This window comes from Aotus nancymaae, unplaced genomic scaffold, assembly GCF_030222135.1.
Source record: "Aotus nancymaae isolate 86718 unplaced genomic scaffold, 86718_ANA_hifiasm-v0.15.2.pri h1tg000028l, whole genome shotgun sequence".
NCBI classification, from domain to species: domain Eukaryota; kingdom Metazoa; phylum Chordata; class Mammalia; order Primates; family Aotidae; genus Aotus; species Aotus nancymaae.
Genome location: NW_026988441.1, coordinates 6,642,161 through 6,666,308, shown reverse-complemented (window position 1 = coordinate 6,666,308; position 24,148 = coordinate 6,642,161). Strand labels below are relative to the sequence as shown.

The following is a 24,148-nucleotide window of genomic DNA, read 5'->3' as shown; positions in this document are numbered from 1 at the left end:
CACGATCCGGACGTCTCTGTGGTGAGCTGGACGACTGACTAGTCGGGCGAAAACCGCTAAGAGCGGAGAACCAACCAAAGAGAAACAAAGGCAACGTCCAAGAGAGAAGGGCCAGCACGTCGGGGGCCTCTCTGGCCCTACCCGGGCCAAGTTCTCGATAGTTGTCCGGAAGAAAGGGATCTGGAAGCGAGAAAGATGCGTGGAGCTAGGAGGACGCGTCGGGCGGTGACGCTCTGGCCCGATACCGACGGCCTCTCAGTGGCTCTTGGAGGACCCGGCAGGCCGAGTGTTGGAGGTGAGGAGGCGGGGCTGGCAGGGCTAGTCGGGGCCTCTGGAAACCTCTGACCCCACGCTTCGGGCGTTTCCTTATCAGGTTCACCTCTGCCTTATCTCGCGCTGCATTTCGTAGGCGCAGCCGCTGCTTGGGAAGTCCTACTTAAGGTCTAACCCGAGACGATCTTGCTGCACCTCAATCTGTAGCATCCTGTATTCCTGTCCTTTAAGTTCCGCTTCTCCTTTTCTCCCTGCCCCTAAATGGCCCTTCCCTGACCTTGAAAGAGGGCGACAGAGTTTCAGCGGGGAGGAAGAGTGGAGACCCAGTGGGTGGGAGGAGTGGAGGCCCAAAGGGCAGGCAGGAGACCTAGAAGGAGGGGTGAGATGGAGACCCAGGGAGCAGTAGAGGCAAAGAAAGATGGTGAGATGGGGCCTTAAAGGCTGTAACCAAATTCACATCCTGGCTCTGCTAGTTACTAATGGGGTGACCTTGGGCAAGGCATTTAACCTCTCCGTGATCTTGGGAAAATCACTTAACTTCTCTGGACCTTACTCTCCTTATCCACAAAAACGGGATGACAGCAGGCCTGGCACACAAGGTGTTTTCCAGGATTATGAAAGTTAAGAAAACTGCTGAGGTCAATGTTTTGCACATAATAGGTGCTTAATAAAAATTAGCTTCCGCTCCTATCCTATTATAGCACATATTGTGTTATGTGCCCCCAGATGGACTGGCTGGGGCAGTAATGACACTGAGTTGTCTCCTTTTTTTTTTTTTTTTTTTCTCCCAGGGAGGCCCCTGCCTCTTGGTTCTCAGGCACATTGAGCCTAGAAGGGCCTCCTGCAGTCAGCTCTCACTCATCTCTCCTCCACAGAGCTGAAGGTCGGGCCAGGACAGTGAGACCTGAGTCCTTGCTCCCACCAGCCTCCTATGGTTTAAGACCCAGGGCCAGGGTCCTGTTGATGTAACAGAGCAAAGGAGCAACAGATGAATGGACTCCTTGAAGCAGAGGAGCAGCAGGACCAGGTAAGGAATCATCTGAAAGCCAAGATCCTCATACTGTGGAATGACAAAATCCGAAGCCCTTCTTTTTTTTTAAAGATTGGAGGCCTGGCATGGTGGCTCACACCTGTAATCCCCAGCACTCTGGGAGGCTGAGGCAGGAGGATCGCCTGAGGCCAGGAGTTCGAGATCAACCTGGCCAACATGGTGAAACCCTGTCTGTACTAAAAATACAAAAATTAGCCGGTCGTGATGGTGTGTGCCTGTAATCCCAGCTACTTGGGAGGCTGATACAGGAGAATCGCTTGAAGCTGGGAGGCGGAGGTTGCAGTGAGCCAAGATAGTGCTGCACTCCAGCCTGGGTGACAGAGTGAGACTCCGTCTCAAAAAAAAAAAAAAAAAAAAAAAGACAGGGTCTCACTCTTGTCCAGGCTGAGCACAGTGGCACGATCACAGCCCACTGCAGCCGCAACCTCCTGGGCTAAAGCGATCCTCTTACCTCGGCTTCCCAAGTAGCCTCCACCATGCCTCGCTAATTTTTTGGAAAAAAAAAAAAAAATTTTTTTTTGAGGCGCAGTTTCACTCTTGTTACCTAGGCTGGAGTGCAATGGCGAGATCTTAGCTCACCGCAACCTCCACCTCCCAGGTTCAAGTGATTCCCCTGCCTCAGCCTCCTGAGTAGCTGGGATTACAGGCATGCGCCACCACGCCTGGCTAATTGTGTATTTTTAGTAGAGCTGGGGTTTCTCCATTTTGGTCAGGCTGCTCTTAAACTCCCAACCTCAGGTGATCCACCTGCCTCGGCCTCCCAAAGTGCTGAGATTACAGATGTGAGCCACTGCGTCTGGCCAATGTTTTGAATTTTTGTAGAGACAGGCTCTCCCTTTGTTGCCCAGGCTGGTCTTGAACTCCTGGGCTTAAGGGATCCTCCTGCCTCAGTCTCCCAAAGTGTCAGGATTATAGGCATGAGCCACTGCACCCAGCCTGGAAGCCCTTCTATAAGTGATCTCAGACCTTCTCTCCAGGCAGGTGTGAACAGTTTTCTCCCCACTTCCCAGACAGGGCAGCTGAGGCCACAAGAATTCAGGGGCTTTCCAGCAGTTACACAGCTTCAGAGTCCTTCCTCCTTTTCCTCCTCCCTGTCCCCTCGTCTGTGTGACTTAGGCTGTGTTTGAATCTCAGCCTCTTTGCTCAATGTCTCTGCCTTTCCTTCTCCCAGGGCCTCAAGCTAAGTTGCTGTGTCCCCTGTCTCTCAATCTCACTGGGTTTCTGTCCCCCTTTCTCTCTGCGTCATTCCTTGGCACATATTATCTGGTGCCATGGCTACTGTGGGTTAAATGCAAGGTACATAATTTGGCAATAAGCAAACTTCTTCCTACATTTGTCTTTCTCTAGCGAGCTCTGTCCGTTTCCTAATGCATATATCTTTCTCTCTATGCAATTCTATTTCTGAGTCTCCTGATATATACTTGCCTTTCTTTCAATTTCACCATGTATTTGCCTCTGTGTGTCTGTCAATATCTTCACTTTCTCAGTTCGTCTCAGCCCCTTAGCTTCCAGTATTCTCTCCCTCCCTCGCCTTTGACCTAGAACTACTGTCCCCATCTCTCTTTGTCTCTGTCTTGCCATGTGACTGGTTCATTCACTGGGCAGATGTTTATCTCATGCTGCAGCCTCCACTCTGGTTTGAGCCTGAGGTAAATAAGTCTGTGAATTAATAAGCCTCTCCTTCCCAGCTTCCATTCCAGAAGTGTCTGTCTCCATCTGTCTCCGTGTCTGTCATTTTCAGGGTTTTCTTGTATTTTTACCTTGAACATTCTCAAGCCCACTGTTTTGCTCTCTTGTTTGTATCTCTGCTGTTCTCTGTGTCTCTCTGACTTTGTCCGAAAAATAACCTTCCCCCCCCGCCCCCCGCCCAGCTCTCTTACTTATTTCCTCATCCAGCTTCTTCGAGTCTCTGTTCTGCTCTGTGTCTGGATCTCTGGGCCTTTGTTACTCGTGTTGGGGTCTCTGTCTTTGAGTCTAAAGACCTCCTCCCCCACGCCCCTTTTCTTTTGTGAATTCAATGGATGGGACAGGCCCACTTTCCCTTAACAAAGATGGCGACAACGGCGCCGTCTATGGGGCCGTGACGTCGTCTCTGCTGCGCGTCTGCCCTCACCTACGATGGCGGTCAGCCCCTCGAAGCGCGAGGCCCCGCCCAGTTCTCGGGCTCTCGCGCGGCTGGTCCCTGAGCCAAGCTCGGGAGCTGGCTGGCCCCACCCCCCGCACCCTTGTATTGGTGCGGCTCAGGCCGGCTGCACGGCCATTGGCTGATCGGGGGCACACCCTCCCCCCACCACCCCTGGGTCTGATGGGGGCGCTTGGTGCTGACTTGCGGGGCCGCCTGGAGGAGGACCCGGCGTGTGAGGAGGGTGCGGGGGTTGGGGCAGGGACCGGAGTCTAGGGAACTGAGGGACCAAGAGGAACAGAAACGCAGGCCTGGGGCTGGGGCACCGGGGTGGGAGATGGAAATGGAAAACCTGGGCCAGGACTGAACCCAGGCCTGGGACTGGGTTCTGGAAATAGAGTGGAGATGGCGGTTCGAGGGCCCAGAGCGAGACATGCAGGCCTATGGATTGGGGACCAATGGATGGAGATTCAGGTCCAGGTCTCGGGGACCCAGGGACAGAAGACCCAGGTCCAGTACTGGAGAACATATAGGGCTCTGTGCTTGAGCCTGATTTGAAGTTCCCATAATAAGGCCAGGACATGTTTGGCGGTGAAGCAGACACCCTGGGCCCGAGGGAACCGCGCGGGGCAGGGGGGCAGATGTAGTTCCTAAGGGTGAGTCCACAGGCGGGGATGTGTCCCGCTGGGCCTGGGGAATGTGAGGGGCAGGGCGGGGCGGGGCAGTGGGGAACAAAGGTGAGCAGAAAAGAGGAGGAAGCAGAAGCCGGGCAGAGGGCAGGGAGAGGGCCTGTGGGGAAGGGACCTCAGTCCCGGTTCCCACCTGCTCCCTGGAGAGCAGGCGGCCAGACACCCAGGTTAGTGCTCAGGGACCAGCTCTTGCCCCCTGCCCCTTGCAGGTGCTCGCATGTGGCTCCTCTCGGACCCCGTAGTCCCTCTGTCACATCCCTTCTCTCCAGCCGTCCCCATGCCTGCCTCCTATCCCTCCTATTTGCTCTCCCTTCCAGCTCTGTCTTGCCTTTCTCATTGGGGTGAGAAACACTTACTCTTCTCAGTACCTTGCATCAGCCTGGGTTTCACCTCATTGACCCTGTCTGTCTCCTCTCGGTGTTTCTCTGGCTTTCAGACCGTATCTCTTGTCGCATTTGTGATTGTTTCATTGTAGTTACCCTCTGCACCTGGAGATAACTCTGTTGGTGACCGGGGACCGGGTAGGGGTGTCTTTCAGTCTTTGCATGTCTGTTTCTGCGTATCCAATCCCACTATCCATTCCTCTTCTGGTGCCTCCTTTTTCTCCAAAGCCCTTTACCATCACCCAACCCCCTGTGTATTTCAAACCTTTCTCTGGTTTATCTGTTCCTGTGAAGGCGAGGATTTGGGGCTGTTTTATCCCCTGCTGTGTTTGCTAGGCCTAGCACTGTGATTGGCACATAGAGGGTACTGAATACTTCCTAGGGAATAAATGGTTGACTGTTTGCATGCCCAGATCTCTGCCCCCCCCCCGCCCCCGGGATGCTGGCCTTCCTGCCCAGCTGGCCTCTGTCCCTCATCCTCGAGGTCTGCCTGCACCTGTCTGAGCCTGTCTGTCTCTGGTGTTCCTGTCTCACCTGCCACCGCCCCTCATTGTCTCCTCCTGTCCACAGGCCCTGCCTCTCCCTCCCCCTGCTATGGGGTCCTTAGTTCTCACCCCTTCCTTCCTCCCTTCCCACAGAGGCCGGACCAGGAGCTGACCGGGAGCTGGGGCCACAGGCCTAGGAGCACCCTGGTCAGGGCTAAGGCCATGGCCCCGCCACCACCGCCACTGGCTGCCAGCACCCCGCTCCTCCATGGCGAGTTCGGCTCCTACCCAGCCCGAGGCCCACGCTATGCCCTCACCCTCACGTCACAGGCCCTGCACATACAGCGGCTGCGCCCCAAACCTGAGGCCAGGCCCCGGGGTGGCCTGGTCCCGTTGGCCGAGGTCTCAGGCTGCTGTACCCTGCGAAGCCGCAGCCCCTCGGACTCAGCGGCCTACTTCTGCATCTACACCTATCCTCGGGGCCGGCTCGGAGGCCGGCGCAGAGCCACCCGCACCTTCCGGGCAGATGGGGCTGCCACCTACGAAGAGAACCGTGCCGAGGCCCAGCGCTGGGCCGTCGCCCTCACATGTCTGCTCCGAGGACTGCCGCTGCCTGGGGATGGGGGTGAGGCGCTGGGCAGCTGCTCTGTCCTGGGGCCACCTCGGTGTCTCTGCAGAATTTCCTCTATAGGCAGCTGTGTCTTTGTTTTTCTGTGTTTGTCTGAGTGATGTATCTCTGTGGATCCATTCAGAGTGATACACAGGGACAGGCTACAGAAGGAAGAAAAACACAGGCAGAGGCTGGGTGGTGGCTCACGCCTGGAATCCCAGCACTTTGGGAGGCCTAGGCAGGTGGATCACCTGAGGTCAGGAGTTCAAGACCAGCCTGGCTAACATGGTGAAACCCCATTTCTACTAAAAAGACAAAAAATTACTTGGGCGTGGTGTCGTATGCCTGTAATCCCAGCTACTCGGGAGGCTAAGGCAGGAGAATTGCTTGAACCCAGGAGGCGGAGGTTGCAGTGAGCCGAGATCATGCCATTGCACTCCAGCCTGGGTGACAAGAGCAAAACTCTGTCTCGAAAAACAAAAAACAAAAACACAGGCAGAGGCCAGGTGCGGTGGCTCTCACCTGTAATCCCAGCACTTTGGGAAGCTGAGCCGGGTAATCACCTGAGGTCGAGAGTTCAAGACCAGCCTGGCCAACATCGTGAAACCCCGTGTCTACTAAAAATACAAAAATTAGCTGAGTGTGGTGACAGATGCCTGTAATCCCAGCTACTCAGGAGACTGAGGCAGGAGAATCGCTTGAACCTGGGAAGTGGAGGTTGCAGTGAGCCAAGATTGCACCACTGCACTCCAGCCTGGACAACAAGAGTGAAACTGCCACAAAAAAACAACACAGGCAGAGAAAAATGATTTGCATCTGCTGCTCTCTTGCTAGATTTATGTTTCTGTTCCTACCCTCTTCCCCCTTGGTGAGTCTTGACCACAGGTGAGTCAGGGCCCCAGGCTGGTGACAGCAGCAGCCTGAGACAGGACCAGGCACCACTCAGAGTGATGGGTGCCAACAGAGATCTCCTAGTGCATCTCTGGAATTCAGAGGCAGCATCTAATCCGGCCTAGGGCCCCTAAGGGCTGGAAGTAACCTGATCCCGGGTAACAGGTGTGCAGGGTGAGGAAAGTAGGAACCACAGCTCCCATGCCCTCCTCCCACACATGGGGACAAAGGGCATTTGGTTTCACACCCAAGCTCTGCCTTTGTCTCAGCACCTGGGCTGTGGGACAGGGCTGTACACCTAGACCTGGCCAGATAAGGGCTGGGAGAAAAAAAAGTCCTGGTAGGTTCCAGGTGCCAGCCCTCCAATTTCGTTGGGGGCTGATTGAAGGACTGTTTACATGGTGGGGGGCCTGGGTCGCTGGCCTTTGCAGACTCTAACCTCTCTCCACAGAGATCACCCCTGACTTGCTACCTCGGCCGCCCCGGTTGCTCCTATTGGTCAATCCCTTTGGGGGGCGGGGCCTGGCCTGGCAGTGGTGTAAGAACTACGTGCTGCCCATGATCTCTGAAGCTGGGCTGTCCTTCAACCTCATCCAGACAGGTAAGGTCCAGTGAGAATGGGAGTTGGGGGCTGGGACAACTGAGTCCTACTGGAGTGAAGTGATGGGTGGGACTCCTAGGTCTGCGAGGCTGGGGTGGGACAGCCTGCCTAACGGCTCGGTATCCCACTTCAGAACGACAGAACCACGCCCGGGAGCTGGTGCAGGGGCTGCGCCTGAGTGAGTGGGATGGCATCGTCACGGTCTCGGGAGACGGGCTGCTCTATGAGGTAGAGCAGGAGCACCCTGCCCCTAGCCCTGGGCCCTGGGGGATTGTAGAGGCTGCCACCGGGACCCAGGCTTCTGGTCTCCCACCCTCCAGGTGCTGAACGGGCTCCTAGATCGCTCTGACTGGGAGGAAGCTGTGAAGATGCCTGTGGGCATCCTCCCCTGCGGCTCGGGCAATGCGCTGGCTGGAGCAGTGAACCAGCACGGGGGGTAGGTTGAGGGTACCACGAAGGGAGGGATGAGCTCCTCCTGGGGTGATTGGGGCCCCTACATCTCCTACTCAGCCAAACCCACAGTCAGTCAAGTAAATCAGCCTGCCTGTGGGATGCCTCGCCCCACCTCCTGGACATATTTGCCTGTCTGGTTCCCAGCTGTATCCCTAGTGCCTAGAACTCTGCCGGGCATGGGAGGCACTCGGTGAATGTGTAGGGAGCAAATGAAAGAGATGACCGGGAACCTGGTCCCATAAGCAGTTGCCTGGAGGTGGCCCCATGGCTGCGGTGGGCCCAGGCCATGGTCTCTGGTCTCACTGCCACCTGCTTCCCTGCCTGTCTCTCTCCCCGACCCATGTTTGCTCCTTCCCTCTGTGTGTCCGTCTATCTTGGGCTGTGAAGGTTTGAGCCGGCCCTGGGCCTTGACCTGCTGCTCAACTGCTCACTGTTGCTCTGCCGGGGCGGTGGCCACCCGCTGGACCTGCTCTCCGTGACGCTGGCCTCAGGCTCCCGCTGTTTCTCCTTCCTGTCTGTGGCCTGGGGCTTCGTGTCCGATGTGGATATCCAGAGCGAGCGCTTCAGGGCTCTGGGCAGTGTCCGCTTCACACTGGGCACGATGCTGGGCCTTGCCACACTTCATACCTACCGCGGACGCCTCTCCTACCTCCCTGCCACTGTGGAACCGTCTTCGCCCACCCCTGCCCACGGCCTGCCCCGTGCCAAGTCGGAGCTGACCCTGACCCCAGACCCAGTCCCGCCCATGGCCCACTCACCCCTGCATCGCTCTGTGTCTGACCTGCCCCTTCCCCTGCCCCAGCCTGCCCTGGTCTCCCCTGGCTCGCCGGAACCCCTGCCCATCCTGTCCCTCAATGGTGGGGGCCCAGAGCTGGCCGGGGAGTGGGGTGGGGCTGGGGATGCTCCGCTCTCCCCGGACCCACTGCTGTCTTCACCTCCTGGCTCTCCCAAGGCAGCTCTACTCTCGCCCGTCGCCAAGGGACCCCCTGTTATTCCCCCATCCTCTGGGCTCCCACCTCCCACCCCTGATGCCCAGGTATCGGCCTCCACCTGCGGCCCGCCCGACCACCTGCTGCCTCCGCTGGGCTCCCCACTGCCTCCAGACTGGGTGACGCTAGAGGAAGACTTTGTGCTTATGTTGGCCATCTCGCCCAGCCACCTGGGCGCTGACATGGTGGCAGCTCCGCACGCGCGCTTCGATGACGGCCTGGTGCACCTATGCTGGGTGCGTAGCGGCATCTCGCGGACTGCGCTGCTGCGCCTTTTCCTGGCCATGGAGCGTGGTAGCCACTTCAGCCTGGGCTGTCCGCAACTGGGCTACGCCGCGGCCCGTGCCTTCCGCTTAGAGCCGCTTACGCCACGCGGCGTGCTCACGGTGGACGGGGAGCAGGTGGAGTATGGCCCGCTACAGGCGCAGATGCACCCTGGCCTCGGTACACTGCTCACTGGGCCTCCTGGTTGCCCGGGGCGGGAGCCCTGAAACTAACCAAGCTTGGAACCCGCCGGGGGCGGGGCCTACATTCCAAGGGGGCGCGGCCTGAGCTAGGGGGTGTGGCCTGGCTGCTAGAGTGGTGGTGACAGTCCCAGCTGGAAGGGCCCTGGCCCGGTCTCAGGATTGCGCCCGCTTTCACGGGACCAGACGTGATGCAGAAGGGTGGGCGTCGTCACGGTTAGAGAGAAACAGGCTCGTCCCGAGGGTAGTGCCTGACCAATGAGGGCGGGGCCTGGCATCTGAGCTCGGGCCGCCTTTACAGAGCAGGGCTCAGTCTAGACGCTTGCCACCTGCTCCCACCCAGCCAGGCTGGCTGAGGGCGGAGCCTGTTTTACGCGTCGCCCAATGACGGGACCTGGAATGTACTGGTTGGGGTAGGCCTTACTGAGTCGGCCCGTCAGGGCCCGCAGTCTCGCCCCATCCACTCCGGTGCCTCCATTTAGCTGGCCAATCAGCCCAGGAGGGGGCAGGTTCCCTCAGGCCGGCGCTAGGATTTGCACTAAAGTTCCTCCCCCCGCGGGTGGGGGCGGGGAAATTCATATCCCCTGTTCGTCTCAAGCGCGTCCCCCGTCCCCAGTCTAAAAAGCAATTGAAAAGGTCTATGCAATAAAGGCAGTCGCTTCATTCTTCTCATACCTGCCCTTCCTCCATCCGACAGCCCGCTGGGGGGAGCTCAGACTCCAGCACTTCCAGCAGCGCCTGCCCTCTATGGACGGCAGCCCAGAGCTGCCCACGGGCTGTAGCCAGTATGCCAGGAAGCTGCCCTCCTCTTCCACAACAGCTGGCTCTGGGGTTCTCAAGATTTATTCAGGATCATGTTAACGGAGGCGGTGGGAGGATGGGGTCCCTGACGTGCCGGGGACACACACAGAGGACCTTCCCCGCCCCCGCAAGGGAGGGGGGAGGCTCGCTTTTTCTTAAAAATATAAATGTATTTATCTGCATCATCATGTCCCTGGGGCACCCAGCTGGCCCGCCCGTGGGCCACAGGGCAAGGAGGGAACTAGGCGTAAGTCTCAGCCAGGCGGAGGAGAGCTCCGCCAGGTGGGGGTGTGGGGCAGCCTCACAGGGCCCCGTGCTGGGCCTGGTATCGGGACAGCACGGCGCGGTAGTGGGACAGCTCCTGGCGCACTGCCACCACTTCCTGCCGCAGCAGGGCGTTCTCCTTCTCCAGGAAGGCCGCCCGCACCGAAATCTGGTTCTCCTTGAGCCGTCGGGCATCCCGGGACCGCTTGGCTGCCTCGTTGTTCTTGTATCGCCGGCTCCAGTATTTCTCGTCCTGGGGGAGAAGCGGGGAGAGCACTGAGGTCTAGAGGGACCCAGGTCCCAGCGAGAGAGGAAGGGAGCCCCAGCAGTGGGGCCTAAACCATGCCGCGTCTCCGCTGGCATAGGAATCCAAGGGTCTGCCTTTCTAGGGCCCTGGTTGCTAAACAGATTGGGCCCCTAGCAACAGTAAAGGCATGAGATAGGCCCCCACCCTCAAGCAACTGGGCTTCAAGTCTTCACTGTGCAAAGCGGACCCCAGCCCTCCCCACATGATAAAGGGCCTGCAGTTAGCTCCTGGTTGATAAGGATGCTTGTTCCCTAGCAACAAGGCCTTCATGGTCTGAGGGCTTCTCCCAGTGAAAAGCACTGCCGTGCACATCACCTTTCCAGATCCCGGTTGCTAAGGAAAGCCTGGTGCCCTGGTGATAGGGTTTGGTGTCCCATAATAATCCTCCCAGAGCTGGGCCCCTTCTGACCTGGTTGCCAAGGCAACCTCATCCATCCTCAGCAAACAAAAGTGAGGTCTAAGTGGTTTAAATGACTGTGGCCTGTCTCTGACCTTGAACTGAGACCAAAAACAGCCTCCTCCCCAACAGGACCTGACTGAGAGAAGAGGTGTCCCTTAGGAAAGGGGACTACCCTGGGACCTCCCGAGAGGATTATACCTGAAGTCCTCCCATCGTGGAAGTTGCTTCCTAAGGAGGACTACTCCTTAGTAACCAAGGACCACTTGGCTCAGAAAGATGCTCCCCGCTCCACCATTTAATGAAAGCCGAGTTCCTGTTTGTGAGGTTAAATCCAGTCCCTAGTAACAGAACCCTCTAGCAGGAGAAACCATTGGTGTAGATTTGACTTATAGGCTCATCCTAGCTGCTCAGGTAGCTATGTCTTACACAAGGACATGGCAAAGTCTTGTTTTTGAGATGGAATCAGGCTCTGTCACCCAGGCTGGAGTGCAATGGTGTGATCTCAGCTCACTGCAACCTCCACCTCCTGGGTTCAAGTGATTCTCCTGCCTCAGCCTCCTGAGTAGCTGGGAATACAGGTGCCTGCTACCATGCCCTGTGAATTTTTTTTTTTGAGATGGAGTCTTGCTCTGTCACCCAGGCTAGAGTGCAGTGTTGTGATCTCAGCGCACTGCAACCTCCGCCTCCCAGGTTCAAGCAATTCTCCTGCCTCAGCCTTCTGAGTAGCTGGGACGACAGGTGCCCACTACCACGCCCGGCTAATTTTTTGTATTTTTAGTAGAGACAGCGTTTCACTGTGTTAGCCAGGATGGCCTTGATCTGACCTCATGATCCGCCCACCTCAGCCTCCCAAAGTGCTGGGATTTCAGGCATGAGCCACCCTGCCTGGACTGTTGTTTATTTTTTTGAGACAAAGTCTCACTCTGTCGCCAGGCTGGAGATTGTGCAGTGGTGAATCTTGGCTCACTGCACCCTCCGCCTCCCGGGTTCAAGTGATTCTCCTGCCTCATCCTCCCAAGTAGCTGGGACTACAGGCACGCACCATCATGCCCAACTAATTTTTGTATTTTTAGTAGAGATGGAGTTTCACCATGTTGGCCAGGATGGTCTCGATCTCCTGACCTCATGATCCACCCACCTCAGCCTCCCAAAGTGCTAGGATTACAGGCATAAGCCATCACGCCTGGCCGGGAATGACAGTCTTATAACAGAAGCCCAAGCAATTCTTCCCAGGGAAGACTCCCATAATGGCAAAAAACAAAATGATGTAAAGATGCTATCACTGCTCAAATCACCCCACATCAGAAAGTGGCCCTGACCACTAACAAGAGCCTGAAGTCTCCCACCAGTGAGAAGTCCAGGCCCAGGAAACAAGGCCTAAAGGGGCTGGCAGAGTCTGCCTCCTAGCCAAATGCCATCACACCAAAGGAACCCCCCACACCAGAGATCAAAGGCCTGCTGAGTAAGGAGAGACAGGCCACAGGCTGATATCCCATTGCCAGGGAAGACTGTCCTTCGCAGTTGTGCCTGGTGGAGCCTGAGACCTGTCCCACTGAGGGTTCTGGACCCAAGTAATAGGAGAGGCTTCAAGTCTATATAAAGAGACCTAGCAGAGCTGGCTGAGTCAGCACCCCACAGTGACACTGTCTTTTGTTTTAAGACAGGGTCTTGCTCTGTCACCCAGGCTGGAGTGCAGCGGTGGCTCACTGCAGCCTCAACCTCCCAGGTACAAGCAATCCTCCCACCTTAGCCTCCGGAGTAGCTGATAGAAATGGGGTTTTGCCATGTTGCCCACGCTAGTCTTGAACTCCTGAGCTCAAGCGATCCTGCTGCCTCAGCCCTGAAAAGTGCTGAGATTACATGAGTGAGGCCCCTCACCCAGCTGACACCATCTTCATAAATCTTAGGCCCCTGCCCCTGTGCTCCGTGGCCAGGGAGGTCTAATCCGTGGCGGCAGGCCAGGAGAGGCTGAGCAGTAATCCCAGGGAGAAGCCCAGGCCTGACTGTGAGAAAGGGCCCCTCCCTGGCTGTGGGGCATGTTTCTAGCCAAGCCTGTCCCACATCCAGCACTGCTCACCTTCTGCTCCTCTGGCACCTGGATTTTCCTTGCCTTCTTCATGATTGGCTGGGGCTTAAGTTCCTCCTCTGAGAAGCGATGTCTCCGAGGGTCAAAGGTCTCATGGCCAGGAATGCTTGATAGGGCAAGATCAGCTGGGTCGGGTTCAAAGGTCATCAGCACCTCCACGGTGTCTGGGTCCACAGGGCTGGGTGTGTCCCGAGAGGTCAGGCCTTGGGGAAACAGCACATGTCAGCTGAGTATTTATTTTAGGGAGGGGGTTTCCAGAAGCTTCCTCTTGCTCAGGTATTGTAGCCACATGCAAAGCCTTTCTGGGATCTAGCATAAATTCAGCCAGGGATTAAACTCCCTAATATAAAATATGAAGGTTCTCTTGGTCGAGTGCGGTGGCCCATGCCTGTAATCCCAGCACTTTGGGAGGCTGAGGCGGGCAGACCACCTGAGGTCAGGAGTTTGAGACCAGTATCAACATGGGGAAATCCTCATCTCTACTAAAAATACAAAAATTAGCCGAGTATAGTGGCAGGCGCCTGTAATCCCAGCTACTAGGGAGGCTGAGGCAGGAGAATTGCTTGAACGTGGGAGGTGGAGGTTGCAGTGAGCTGAGATCGCACCACTGCGCTCCAGCCTGGGCAACAGAGCGAGACTGTCTCCAAAAAAAAAGAGAAAAATGAAGGTTTCGCTAAGCCATAAAGATGCTTAGAGATCATGGAGCCATATCTACCTTTACTAACAAGGAAACTGAGTCCCAGTCATAAATGACGCCCTAGGTAACCCATGAATCAGAGTTATGGCTTCTAAAACCTCAGGACTTAAGATGCACTGTGTTTGTTAGTTCAGTCTAGCCTGAATCCTACTTACCAAATCCACGACCTAAGCTTAGACCCCAGGCTGTCCAGAGAAAAAGAATCTACTGCACTTTAAAGTTCTCAAGTTAAGAGTCTAAGAGCTACTCGCTGAGAAGAGTTAGGGAAGAAGAGGAGAAGCTGCTCTAAGGTTCCAGAAGGTTGGTTCGAAAGAAGGCGCCTGTACCTTTAAGCGCCAGCCAGCCGGGGCCAGCTGAGGACACAGGTTCAGGGCCGAGTCACGTGCTGATGCCTGCTTCCCTCCTCCTCCCTTCCTCCAAGGCCCCCCCCACCACCGGAGCCCTCATGTTCCCCCGGCCCCGCCCCCTCGCGCGTGAAGGCGCCTGCGCAAAGCGCAGAGGAGGGAGGGGAGGACTCACGTGGCGCAGGAATGTGCGGCTGGGGAGGGTAGGGCCCTGTTTCCGCCCGGAGGTCGGACCTGGGGCAGGTGTTCCCAGGACTCCCCAACCTGCAGTTGGTCCCTGGAGACCTCAGCGTGCTCAAAGGGAAACATCTTTCCTCATAGCTCCAATCCCCAAAGATCCCAACCCCCTGCTCTCCGGGGAACATTGGCCCCCTGGATCTTCCCAGGCCCCCAGCCACTAGGGTACCCACGATTCTGGGGTCCCAGGCCTCTCCTCGCCCAGGAATATAGAAAGCTCGGTCCTAGCCCCAACTGGAGGATCCAGAAGTAAGATCCCCAATGTTTTCCCTTCTGAAGAACTCTAGGACCCGGGGCTGCAGCACGCCCCACTGGGGAACCCAGGAACCTGGGCTGCCAAGTGCCAAGACTTGTGTCCGGGGAAAACAGAAGTCTGTGCCCCTCCCTTGCCTTTGCCCCTGTAAAGGACCCAGGGGCTCCAGTCCTATCTCAGTTCCATCGATATGGACCCAGATTCTGGGGTCAGTTCACTCTCCAGTAAATAACTCTGGTGTTCCGGACTTCCAGTTGTGGCTTCACGAGTATCCATATCCTGTATCCCCACGTCCCACAGAAAAACCCACAAAATCTCATTGGGCAGGCTTCCAGGAATTTAGGGTCTCAAGTCTCTCCTCCCCTATAGATTCAGAAGACCAAGTCCCTGACCCATTAAAAGACATAGAATCCGGGCCCCTCCCACGACACCTCTCGACAAGTGAACACAGAATTCGAGGCCGCAGCCGGGTCCCACGGTCCCAGCCCTCAGCGTCGCACAGCCCCGCCCCCTGGGTCTAAGCCCCGCCCCGTCCTGACCCGCCCCGCCCCCCTCGCCGCACCTGCGCGGTGACCGCTGGCGGCCCCGAGGGCAGCCCGGGCGGGGGCGTGCCCAGGAGAGGAGTTGGGGGAAGCTGAGCCGCAGGAGCCAGGCCCTGGGGAGGGTGCAGGCGTCCGCACGGGCGACGGCTCCGGCGACGGGCCACCGGGGGCTGGCGGGCTGGGCGGGAGCCCGTGCTCCAGCAGGAAGGCGTCCAGGTCCACGTACTCCACATCGCCGAACGGCAGCGTGCGCTCCCACAGCAGTGGCGCCAACAGACCCGGGCCGGGCACCGCCCCCGGGCGACCCCGCGGGGACCCGCCGCCCACCACCGCCCCAGACGGGGCATCCGCCGGGCCCGCCGTCTCCAGACCCGGTCCAGGGGTTGTGGCTGCGGGCAGGGCCGACTTGCGCTCCTTTTCCTTCAGGAGACCTGCGGGCCGGGAAAGACGGGATGGGATGAGAGTGAGGTGGGGAGATTGAGGTGGCGAAGAGACCCAGAGTCCGAGAGGCACAGGGAGGAGATCCAGAGAAAGAGGGGACGGGGGGGTCGAAGGGGAGAGACAGGAGAGGAAGGGATGGAGACGCAGAGTGGGAGAGAGACCCAGAAAGAACGGAGACGGGGGCGGTAGAGACAGGTGGACAGAGATTCACAGAGATGGGGACAGAAGCCCGGGAAGTGATAGAGATACAGAAAAACAGCGACCCAGAGAAAGCGGGACGGAAGTTCAGGAATAGGGAGGCAGGGACAGGGTAGGTGGAGGGTTGGTCAGGTGAGAGAAAAATGACAGCTCTGTAATTCCACTGTAATTACCCAACCCCCCATCCCCTGCACGCTGTACCCCCTTCCCCCTCCCCCACCATCTGTAAGGGGCAGTAAGGGGCTCTATTCCTAGGGCACATTCCTCATCCCTAGACTCCATGTGACCCCATGACGCCCCGCCCAAGCCCGTGTCACCACCGTGTGAGCACCCGACACACCCCCTCCCTGGGACCCCAGGGGTCCAGGCTCCCGGACCAAAAGGAAGAGGAAGCTGGGAACTGAGGGAGGAGGACGTTGGGGACCTTGGTGCCTGGGTCCTCAGGGTGGACGGGCTTCAGAGCCAGCGCTTTTGGGTCCTGGGCGCTGAGGGATCTAGGGGCTTAAACACCTGAGTAATTTAGTAGATTAAGGCTGGGAAGATGGACTCCCCCACCCCCCACCTCACGGCACTTGAGTCCCTAAGGGAGTGGGGTGTCCAAACTGGGTGAGATGGGGGTTAGAACTCACAGCTGGCCGGCTCTTTGGGCTTGCTGGTCCCCTGCAGAAGGCTCCGCAGCCCAAGCAGAGCTCCCCCGCCGGGAGGGGTCCCGGCCGGGCCGCCCAGCAGCAGAGGGGCCGGGGTCCTGTCGCTCACAGGCCGCGCCATCGCCTGGCACCTGCCCCCAGGCTCACGGGCTCATGGAGAGGCGAAGGGCTGGCCTGCCAGTCACCGGCACACTCCAGTGGTTTGGACGAGTGTCTGCCCAGGGGCGGGCGAATGTATCCTGCAAGCCTCCAGTATCCAGAACGCTGCAAATCCTAGGAGCGACGGGGATTTGAGGTCCTTGGTGCAGAAACGTGCAACTCAAGAGGGTGCCGGGAGATCATGCAGTCTGGCAGAGGGGGCGTCCAAATCAAGCGGCCGGCTCTTTGCAACGAGAGTGCGAGGGGACCCAAGGCGCTCCTTCTACAAGGTGGGCGAGCCTGGCTCTTGCAAAATCTGCAGCTCTCGCAACGGAAGGCGCTTTGCAATCTGCACCGAGAGGTGTGCACGGAGGGGCGGAGGAGGGGGCAGGAGGAGGCGGCCTCCTTGAGGCGTGGCCAAAGCAAACTTCTTTCGCGGAAAAAAAAAAATCCAAACCAAAACACCCGACGCCACAGCGCGCGCCCCTCCTCCCGGTCTCCGCCCGGCGCGTCCAGCCCCGCCCGCCTCTGTGGGCATGCACCCCAGCCTCGTGCCTCCCTCCGGCTGCAAGCACAGGCCAATCGTTTCCGACCCCTTGAGACGCCCAGCCAATGGGGCTTCCGGATCCGCCAAGGCCCGGGAGGGCGCGTGAGGGGCTCAGCGCGTGAAGTTGCCTTGCCTTTCGGAGGGAGGCGGGACACTGACCTACATTTGCCCAATAGGAGGCGGTGCTGGGGGCGGGACCGTGACCCAGTTTGGGCCAATGAGGCAGGCGGGAGGGGGAAGCACATGGCTCTGCTCGTGCTGCCTGATGGTGGAGGGGTGGGGGGGTAATGGGGGAAGAGGGGCGCTGCTTAAAGGGGCCGCGGTCCTAACGATGGTTTTGAGAAGCAGGAAGCCAAAAAACCGGGTAGCGGGGGCTTAGAAAGAGGATGTTTGGTTTCCGGAAGAAGGCTGTTAATACCTAAATGTTTCCCCACCGCGCCTAGAATCAAACAACTGAGAAACAGGAAGTATTCTGTCCCTTTAATAGCATTGTTTTAGGATAACTCCCCTCGCCTCGTGGGGAGGCTTAGGACGGGCGGGTGCAATCCTCGAAGGGGAGTCTCAGCGACCATGGAGGGCACCATCCACTGTAAGACAAACGACAACGGCAGGGGGCGTCACTTTAGGATGGACGGGGCAGCGGGGCGTGCGCTGCGCCGCGCAGGGCTCCACCGTCGGGAGTCTGCCAGCGAGGAACCGGAATGTACCCGGTCGAGAAGCACTGGGCTGAACCACAGGAAGGCAACAGGAGGGGGAAATCTGGACTTCCAGATTCGGCCTTAGGCTGAACTACTTGAAGGACTTCATGGGGGATGTAGACCGTACCATCTTGCGAAGCCAAGGGGGATGTGAGATCCCTGGGCTGAACCACAGGGAGGCAGTAGGTGGAGGGAAGGTGCTGTACCTTGTAGTTTCTCAGTAAGGGGGAAGGGAGTAGTCAGACTGTGGAACGGCATAGGGTAGTACGTCTTGGAAGCGGGGAGAGGATCCAAGCGGTACCATTTTGGAAATTCACAGTAATAGGAAGCACAGTAGGTAATTGGACCATAGGAAGACAGGGATCATGGGTTATAGCCCAAGTTGCAAAGCAGTGAAGAGGACAAATCGTGGGCCAGCAATGGCCTAGGGCCGGGAGGTGGACTGTACCACGTGGACACGTAGAGAGAGAGAGAAAAAGGGAGAGCTCAGGAGGCTAGACCATACAGAAGCAGGAAGGAGGATGGGACTGAACCACATTGAGACACCTAAGGGAGACACAAATAAGCGGGCTAGCCCAAGACGCAGACGGGGTGCAGACTGGACCATACCATGCAGGCGGTAGTTGGGGCCTCGGCAGCGCCTCTCGGGGTGCCGGGGGTCCCTGTTGCCCCTCAGTGCCCTGTGGGCCAAGGGCTGCAGGGGCCGGCCGTTACCGCTGAGGCTCTGGAAGATCTGGGATGGAGGATTCTGGCTCAGGAGTCTCAGGGAGTGCATCTGCCGTGGAAGGAGGGTGGGAAACTGGGAGTGACTAATGAATGGTCTTCGTGACGTCACGCAAGAAATCCCGCCCCTGGGAGCCTGTAGGCGGGGCCTGTTCTCAGCCCCACCCCACCCCCCAAAGGTGGTCTGACCCTCTTACCTCCTTGAGTTCACAGTCTATGAGGAGAGGGAGGGCAGGTGAGCAAGGGGATACCCAGGTCAGTGAGTGGAGTACCCAGGCCTAGGAAGGGCGGTACGGACAGAGTCACCTGGAGGGAGGTGATATTGAGGGCCCGGTCAATGAGGATCCAGGTGACAGTCTCGGAGCAGGGCGGGGTGCTGAGAGAGCCCTGATAGGTGATGAAGCCGAAGGATTCGGGGAACAGGAGCTCCAGGCTCAGGTCTTGAAGAAAGTAGGCATCATCTGCAGGAATATCAGGCCAGAGTCAAGAGGGTGCCACTCTTGAACCCCTCTCGCGTGTGGCCTCTGCCCCCGGCACGCCAGGGACTTACTCTTGTAGGAGATGCGTGTGATGGTGTCGCGGTTAAGAAGGCGACTGAGGAATGGGTTAGAGCTACCGGCCACCTGTGTGGGGTACGAGGTGAGGACCCAGGAGCCCAGAAGCCCAAGCCCTCAGCCTTCTCCTCCCCCAGGACCCAGGAGTCTGGACCTCCCAGGACCCCGCTTCTCTGAGACCCCGGGTTCCAGGCACCCAGCTCCTCCCTCCCTTCGAATCTCGCCTCCGCTCACGTTGACAAAGAGGCTGAGAATGGCCAGGCCATTAGGGCCGCGGGAGGCGGCGCTGAAATTCCCGTAGAGTTCCTGGTTGAAGTGAATCAGCTGCACCTGCCGGATAGCACAGAGCACGGGGTCCCCCAGCAGAAGGGGAGGAGAGCATGACCCCAGCTTTGGGGCCCGAATCAGGCCGAGTCTTAGTGCTTAGGGTGGGAGGCCAGTTCTGTGGAGGAGGATGGGGTGAGGCACTAAGGGGGGTGAGGTGGGAGGAATTGGGGTGACTCAGGGCGGAGGGTCGCAGGTAAACAGTCAGTGGCTACCACCTCAGCAGAGAAGCCCTGATGGTTGATCTGATGTTCGGAGCCGGCTCCGTCGCGAGCTCCAAACAGCAGTCGCAGTTCACTGAGTCGGTGGCTATAGAGGAGGGGACCCCCAGACACATTGACCACAGGTCGAGGTGCAGGCAGGAAGGAGACATGTCGGCCGGTGTTGTACAAGGTTCCCCGGAGCTGTGGGAGAGGCGGGAGCTGTCAGGGGGCAGGGAGAGATCTTTTCCTACATTTTCTGATTCCAACAGTCTTTTTTTTTTTAAAGATGGAGTCTCGCTCTGTTGCCGAGGCTGGAGTGTAGTGGCGAGATCTCAGCTCACTGCAACCTCTGCCTCCTGGGTTCAAGCGATTCTCCTCCCTCAGCCTCCCAAGTAGCTGGGACTACAGGTGTGTGCCACCACACCTGGCTAATTTTGGGATTTTTGGTAGAGACGGGGTTTCATCATGTTGGCCAGGCTGCTCTAGAAATCCTGACCTCTGGTGATCTGCCTGCTTTGGCCTCTCAAAGTGCTGGGGTTATAGGCATGAACTACGTGCCCAGCCTCTGACAGTCATTTAATCATTCAACATACACCGATCACTTTCCAGGCTCTGTCCTAGTCTGTAAGTTGGTACCCAATATTGGTGAATTTGTTTGATTAATATGGACAGAGCTGGTGCTATGCGCCATGGATGGCAAGAATAGAGCAATATACAAGAAGACAAAAGTCTTGGGCCTCATAGAGCTTATGTTCTAACGAAGGTGAGACAGACAATTGTGAATCACAGAAGTAACTGCTTAATTAATTACATCCAGAGCTCATGCTTAGGGGAACTGGGAGCTCTGAGATGTCATGGGGAACCCAGCTTAGATGGGGGTGTCAGGAAAAGCTTCCCTATGAAGGTGACATTTTATTTTCATTTATTATTTTGAGACAAAGTCTCACTTTGTCACCTAGGCTGGATTGCAGTGGCACAATCACAGCTCACTGTAGCCTTGAACTCCTGGACTCTAAACGATCCTCTTGCCTCAGCCTCCTAAGTAGCCGGAACCATAGTCACCTACTACCATACCCAACTAATTTTCAATTTTCAATTCTTTTTTGGTAGAGAGGTTCTTTCTATGTTGCCCAGGCTGGTCTTAAATTCCTAGGCTTGCCTGGGTGCGGTGGCTCACACCTCTAATCCCAGCACTTTCAGAGGCCGAGGTGGGCAGATCACCTCAGGTCGGCAGTTCAAAACCAGCCTGACCAATGTGAAGAAACCCCATCTCTACTAAAAATACAAAAAATTAGCCAGACACGGTGGCGCATGCCTGTAATCCCAGCTACTCGAGAGGCTGAGGCAGGAGATCACTTGAACCCTGGAGGCAGAGGTTGTGGTGAGCCAAGATCGCACCATTGCCCTCTAGCCTGGGGAACAAGAGTGAAACTGTCTAAAAAAAAAAAAAAAGAAAAGAAATTCCTGGGCTCAAGCTTGGCCTCCCAAAATACTGGGATTACAGGCATGAACCACTGCACCTGGCCAAAGGTGACATTTTAATGGGGACCTAGAGGATATGCAGGGGTGACTCGCAAAAGAGAGAAGAGCATTCCAAGAAGGGGGAACAGCATGTGCAAAGGCCCTGAGGTGGTCTGTTTGAGTGACAGCAAAGAGACTTCACCGAAATCCAGTGAACAAAGGAGGGAGAGGTTATGGGGGCCAAATGGTGTAGGGCCTTGTGGAAAATGGTAGAGAGTTTTGTATTTTTATTTAAGTAAACAGCATATATAGGCCAGGCACGGTGGCTCACACCTGTAATTCCAGCACTTTTGGAGGCTGAGGCAGGCAGATCACCTGAGTCAGGAGTGCGAGACCAGCCTGGCTAACATGGTGAAACCTCATCTCTACTAAAAATACAAAAATAAGCTGGGTGTGGTGGTGGGTGCCTATAATCCCAGCTACTTGGGAGGCTGAGGCAGGAGAATCCCTTGAACCCGGGAGGTGGAGGTTGCAGCCATTGCACTCCAGCCTGGGCAACAGAGCAAGACTCTGTCTCCAAAAAAAAAAAAAAAGTATGGTTCCCATGATGGTATTGCAAAGTGGGTCCCAGCATTCATGCTACACTGCCCGCTTTGAATGCCAGTGCTGGCTCTCCAGCTGTGTGACCCTAGGCAAGTAACTTAACCCCTCTGTGCATCAGTTTCTGCATCTATAAAATAAGGTTAATAATTGTACCCAATTTCTGAGGTGGTTATGAGATTAGAGGCTTTTAAACCTGCCTGGCATAGGAAATGTTCTGCTTTTCATTGTTTTTGGAGAGATGGGGAGACTAGGGATCCATGCTTGGGAAGGAAAGAATGGGTGATCCATTTTAGAGTGTGAGCAGCCTTCTCTCCACCCACTGGGTGCCCTCTCCTTCCCCAAGGCTGCCCTCCTACGTCAGCACCCCATTCCCCAGCCTCTACTCCTGCCCATCCCCAGTGGGTTCAACAGCTCCTCCCTCCAAGCCCCTTACCTTCTCTCCTCCAGTGCTGAGCCTTAATGGGGGCAGAAAGGGGTCATAAAGGACCCTCTTCAGCTCCACATCCACGGGACTCTGCCGCTTCCCCACAGCACACAGACTCCACGCTGCATTCACCAGCCCCCAGAAAGGAGGCCCTGGGGGTGGGGTCGGAGTAGGAGGACAAGGCGTCAGAAATAGAGGCTGGATCCCAGGGCTGGCATCTGCTGAGTTGGCTGTGGTCTGGACTCCCAGATCCCAGGGAAGGAGGGGCTGGGGACCTGGACTCCTGGGTCTGAGGAAGGACTGGGCTCGGATCCAGAATCCTGGGTCCTAGAGGAATCTTGGAATAGTTTTCTAAGACTCCCTAATACTCTCAGCCTCTTCTTAATCCAACCCATCTTTTTAATTTTTGTTATTACTATTTTTTTGAGACAGAGCCTTGCTCTGTCACCCAGACTGGAGTGCAGTGGCATGATCTCGACTCACTGCAGCCTCCGCCTCCCAGGTTCAAGCGATTCTTGTGCCTCAGTCTCCTGAGTAGCTGGGATTACAGGCGCGTGCCACCACGCCCAGCTAATTTTTGTTTTAGTAGAGATGAGGTTTCGCCATGTTGGCCAGGCTGGTCTCAAACTCCTGACCTCAGGTGATCCAAGCACCTCGGCCTCCTAAAGTGCTGAGATTACAGGCGAGAGCCACCACGCCCTGCCAATCCAACCCATCGTTAGCCATTGTAGAAGGAACTACAACTCCCAGCAGGCCCCAGGGCTATCAGCTTACCCCTCTGCTGTCTACCTGCCCCAGAGCCCCATGGGAGTTGTAGTTCCTCTATCTCTTGTCCCACAACTGGATAATTATTAATGTGTTGGAGAGAGGAGCTGCAAGAGAGGGCTGGAGAAGGTGGGGGACGGGGCCACCCAGCCTCTGGCTCCTAGCGGGAGCCGGGAACTGCTTCTCCCTGCAAACACACACAGAATCTCCACCCCCACACTTTCCTTCCACTCACTCCCACTCACTACTTGAAATGCGCATGTATAATGTCCCATGGTGAGCCCCTGGGGTTCAGAAGCTGGCCTGACTCCTGAGGGACAGAGGAGGGGGCTGGGACTCCTAGTCCTGCGGGAAGGAGGGAGCTGGGAACCCAGATTCCTGAGTCTGAAGAAGGAGGCCCCGGGAGGGCCGGACTCCTGGGTCCCCGCCTTGGCTGCACCTGGCACGAAGTTTCCGTGGAGATTATCCTTGTAGCTCCACCAGTCCTCGGGGTCAGGCGCTGGTCCGATGTGAGCTGAGAAGAGAGCAGCCTGAATCCCTCTCCTTGGCACCCCCACCTCCACCCTCCCTCGGGGGCTTCTGCCGGGAACCCCAGGTCTTACCTGCTGCCCCCAGTGCAGCCCAGAGTACCAGCGCTCGAGGGGCGCTCAGACGAGCTGCAGCCCCCATCCCCAGGAGACCTCCGAGGGACCCCTGCCCGACGCCCTGCCCCCCTCTCTCAGCTCCTCTGTCCCCACCTTCTAGAACCCTGACCCTCCAGGACTTCCAGCTTTCCTCTCCTCCCCACAGGGAGTCCCAGTTCCCCAAATGCCAAAGCAGCCAGGGACTGAGACCCTGCTTCAAGCCCACTGTTCTCCCCCTTCTCTCTGTGCCTTTCCTCCTTCCTATCCTCTTTTCCCGGAATCCTCCAGTCTCCCTCGAGCTCCCGATCTTCCTACTCCTCTCAGCCTTCTGCTCCCCCCAGGGCTACCTCTGGGTTCCTAACCCACACCCCCCTCTCCGTTCTCTTTTCATTAAGCTCTCCCAAGCCACCTAACTCCAGGTCTCCATCCAGCATCTCCTCCTCCTCCACCCTCTATCCTTTCCTGCTCCTGCCTCTTCTCCCCTCTCTCCTTCTTCACCTCCTCCCGCCCTCCCTCGGTGTCGGCCTCCAGCTTCGTGCTCTCCCCACCTCCTCCTCTCCAGCCTCTTCTCCCAGTTTCAGTCTCTCTTCTCTCTCGTCCCTTCCTCCCTCCTCCCCCTCCCTTTCTCCTCTCCCGTGGTGTTATTTAATTTTGTTGTTGGGTGGGGGAGCAGGTGATCTCATAGCAGCAAACACTCCGCGGGTTGGCTAGGGGTGGGGGGTGCGAAGGGAGAGGATACGGGTGGAGGTAGGGGGCTGGTCCCCGGCTCCCAGCAGCGCTGGGGCCATGCGGGCGGGGGTGGCCGGGACACCTGGGGCCCCGAGCAGGCTGTTCCCCAGCCTCGGGTGGAAGGGGAA

The 24,148-nt window shown here is 57.3% G+C and overlaps 3 protein-coding genes across 9 annotated transcripts; 1 reads left to right on the top strand and 2 right to left on the bottom strand.

Moving 5' to 3' along the window:
- The first annotated feature begins 4 nt into the window (after positions 1–4).
- SPHK2 (sphingosine kinase 2) lies at positions 5–9,683 on the top strand. Of its 7 annotated transcripts, none has more exons than XM_012460079.3 (7): positions 5–295; positions 1,149–1,300; positions 5,157–5,628; positions 6,956–7,105; positions 7,239–7,333; positions 7,426–7,541; positions 7,946–9,683. In XM_012460079.3, the coding sequence occupies exons 2-7, from the start codon at positions 1,262–1,264 to the stop codon at positions 9,036–9,038; spliced, it is 1,965 nt and encodes a 654-aa protein (XP_012315502.1). In that variant the 5' UTR covers positions 5–295; positions 1,149–1,261; the 3' UTR covers positions 9,039–9,683. The 7 variants fall into 7 exon arrangements, with proteins under 7 accessions (XP_012315502.1, XP_012315512.1, XP_012315544.1 ...); XM_012460089.3 differs by having other exon boundaries at positions 5–441; XM_012460121.3 differs by having other exon boundaries at positions 292–373.
- Positions 9,684–9,838: 155 nt separating this feature from the next.
- Positions 9,839–16,854, bottom strand: DBP (D-box binding PAR bZIP transcription factor). Its single transcript, XM_012460149.3, has 4 exons — positions 16,211–16,854; positions 14,963–15,373; positions 12,861–13,072; positions 9,839–10,329 (listed from the first exon to the last, which is right to left on the bottom strand). The coding sequence occupies exons 1-4, from the start codon at positions 16,347–16,349 to the stop codon at positions 10,114–10,116; spliced, it is 978 nt and encodes a 325-aa protein (XP_012315572.2). The 5' UTR covers positions 16,350–16,854; the 3' UTR covers positions 9,839–10,113.
- Positions 16,855–17,372: 518 nt separating this feature from the next.
- Positions 17,373–23,914, bottom strand: CA11 (carbonic anhydrase 11). Its single transcript, XM_012460158.3, has 9 exons — positions 23,271–23,914; positions 23,108–23,182; positions 21,913–22,055; positions 19,431–19,616; positions 19,123–19,218; positions 18,885–18,957; positions 18,641–18,795; positions 18,221–18,386; positions 17,373–17,500 (listed from the first exon to the last, which is right to left on the bottom strand). Exons 1-9 carry the CDS (start codon positions 23,335–23,337, stop codon positions 17,475–17,477), a joined length of 987 nt encoding a protein of 328 aa, XP_012315581.1. The 5' UTR covers positions 23,338–23,914; the 3' UTR covers positions 17,373–17,474.
- Between the last annotated feature and the right edge of the window lie 234 nt (positions 23,915–24,148).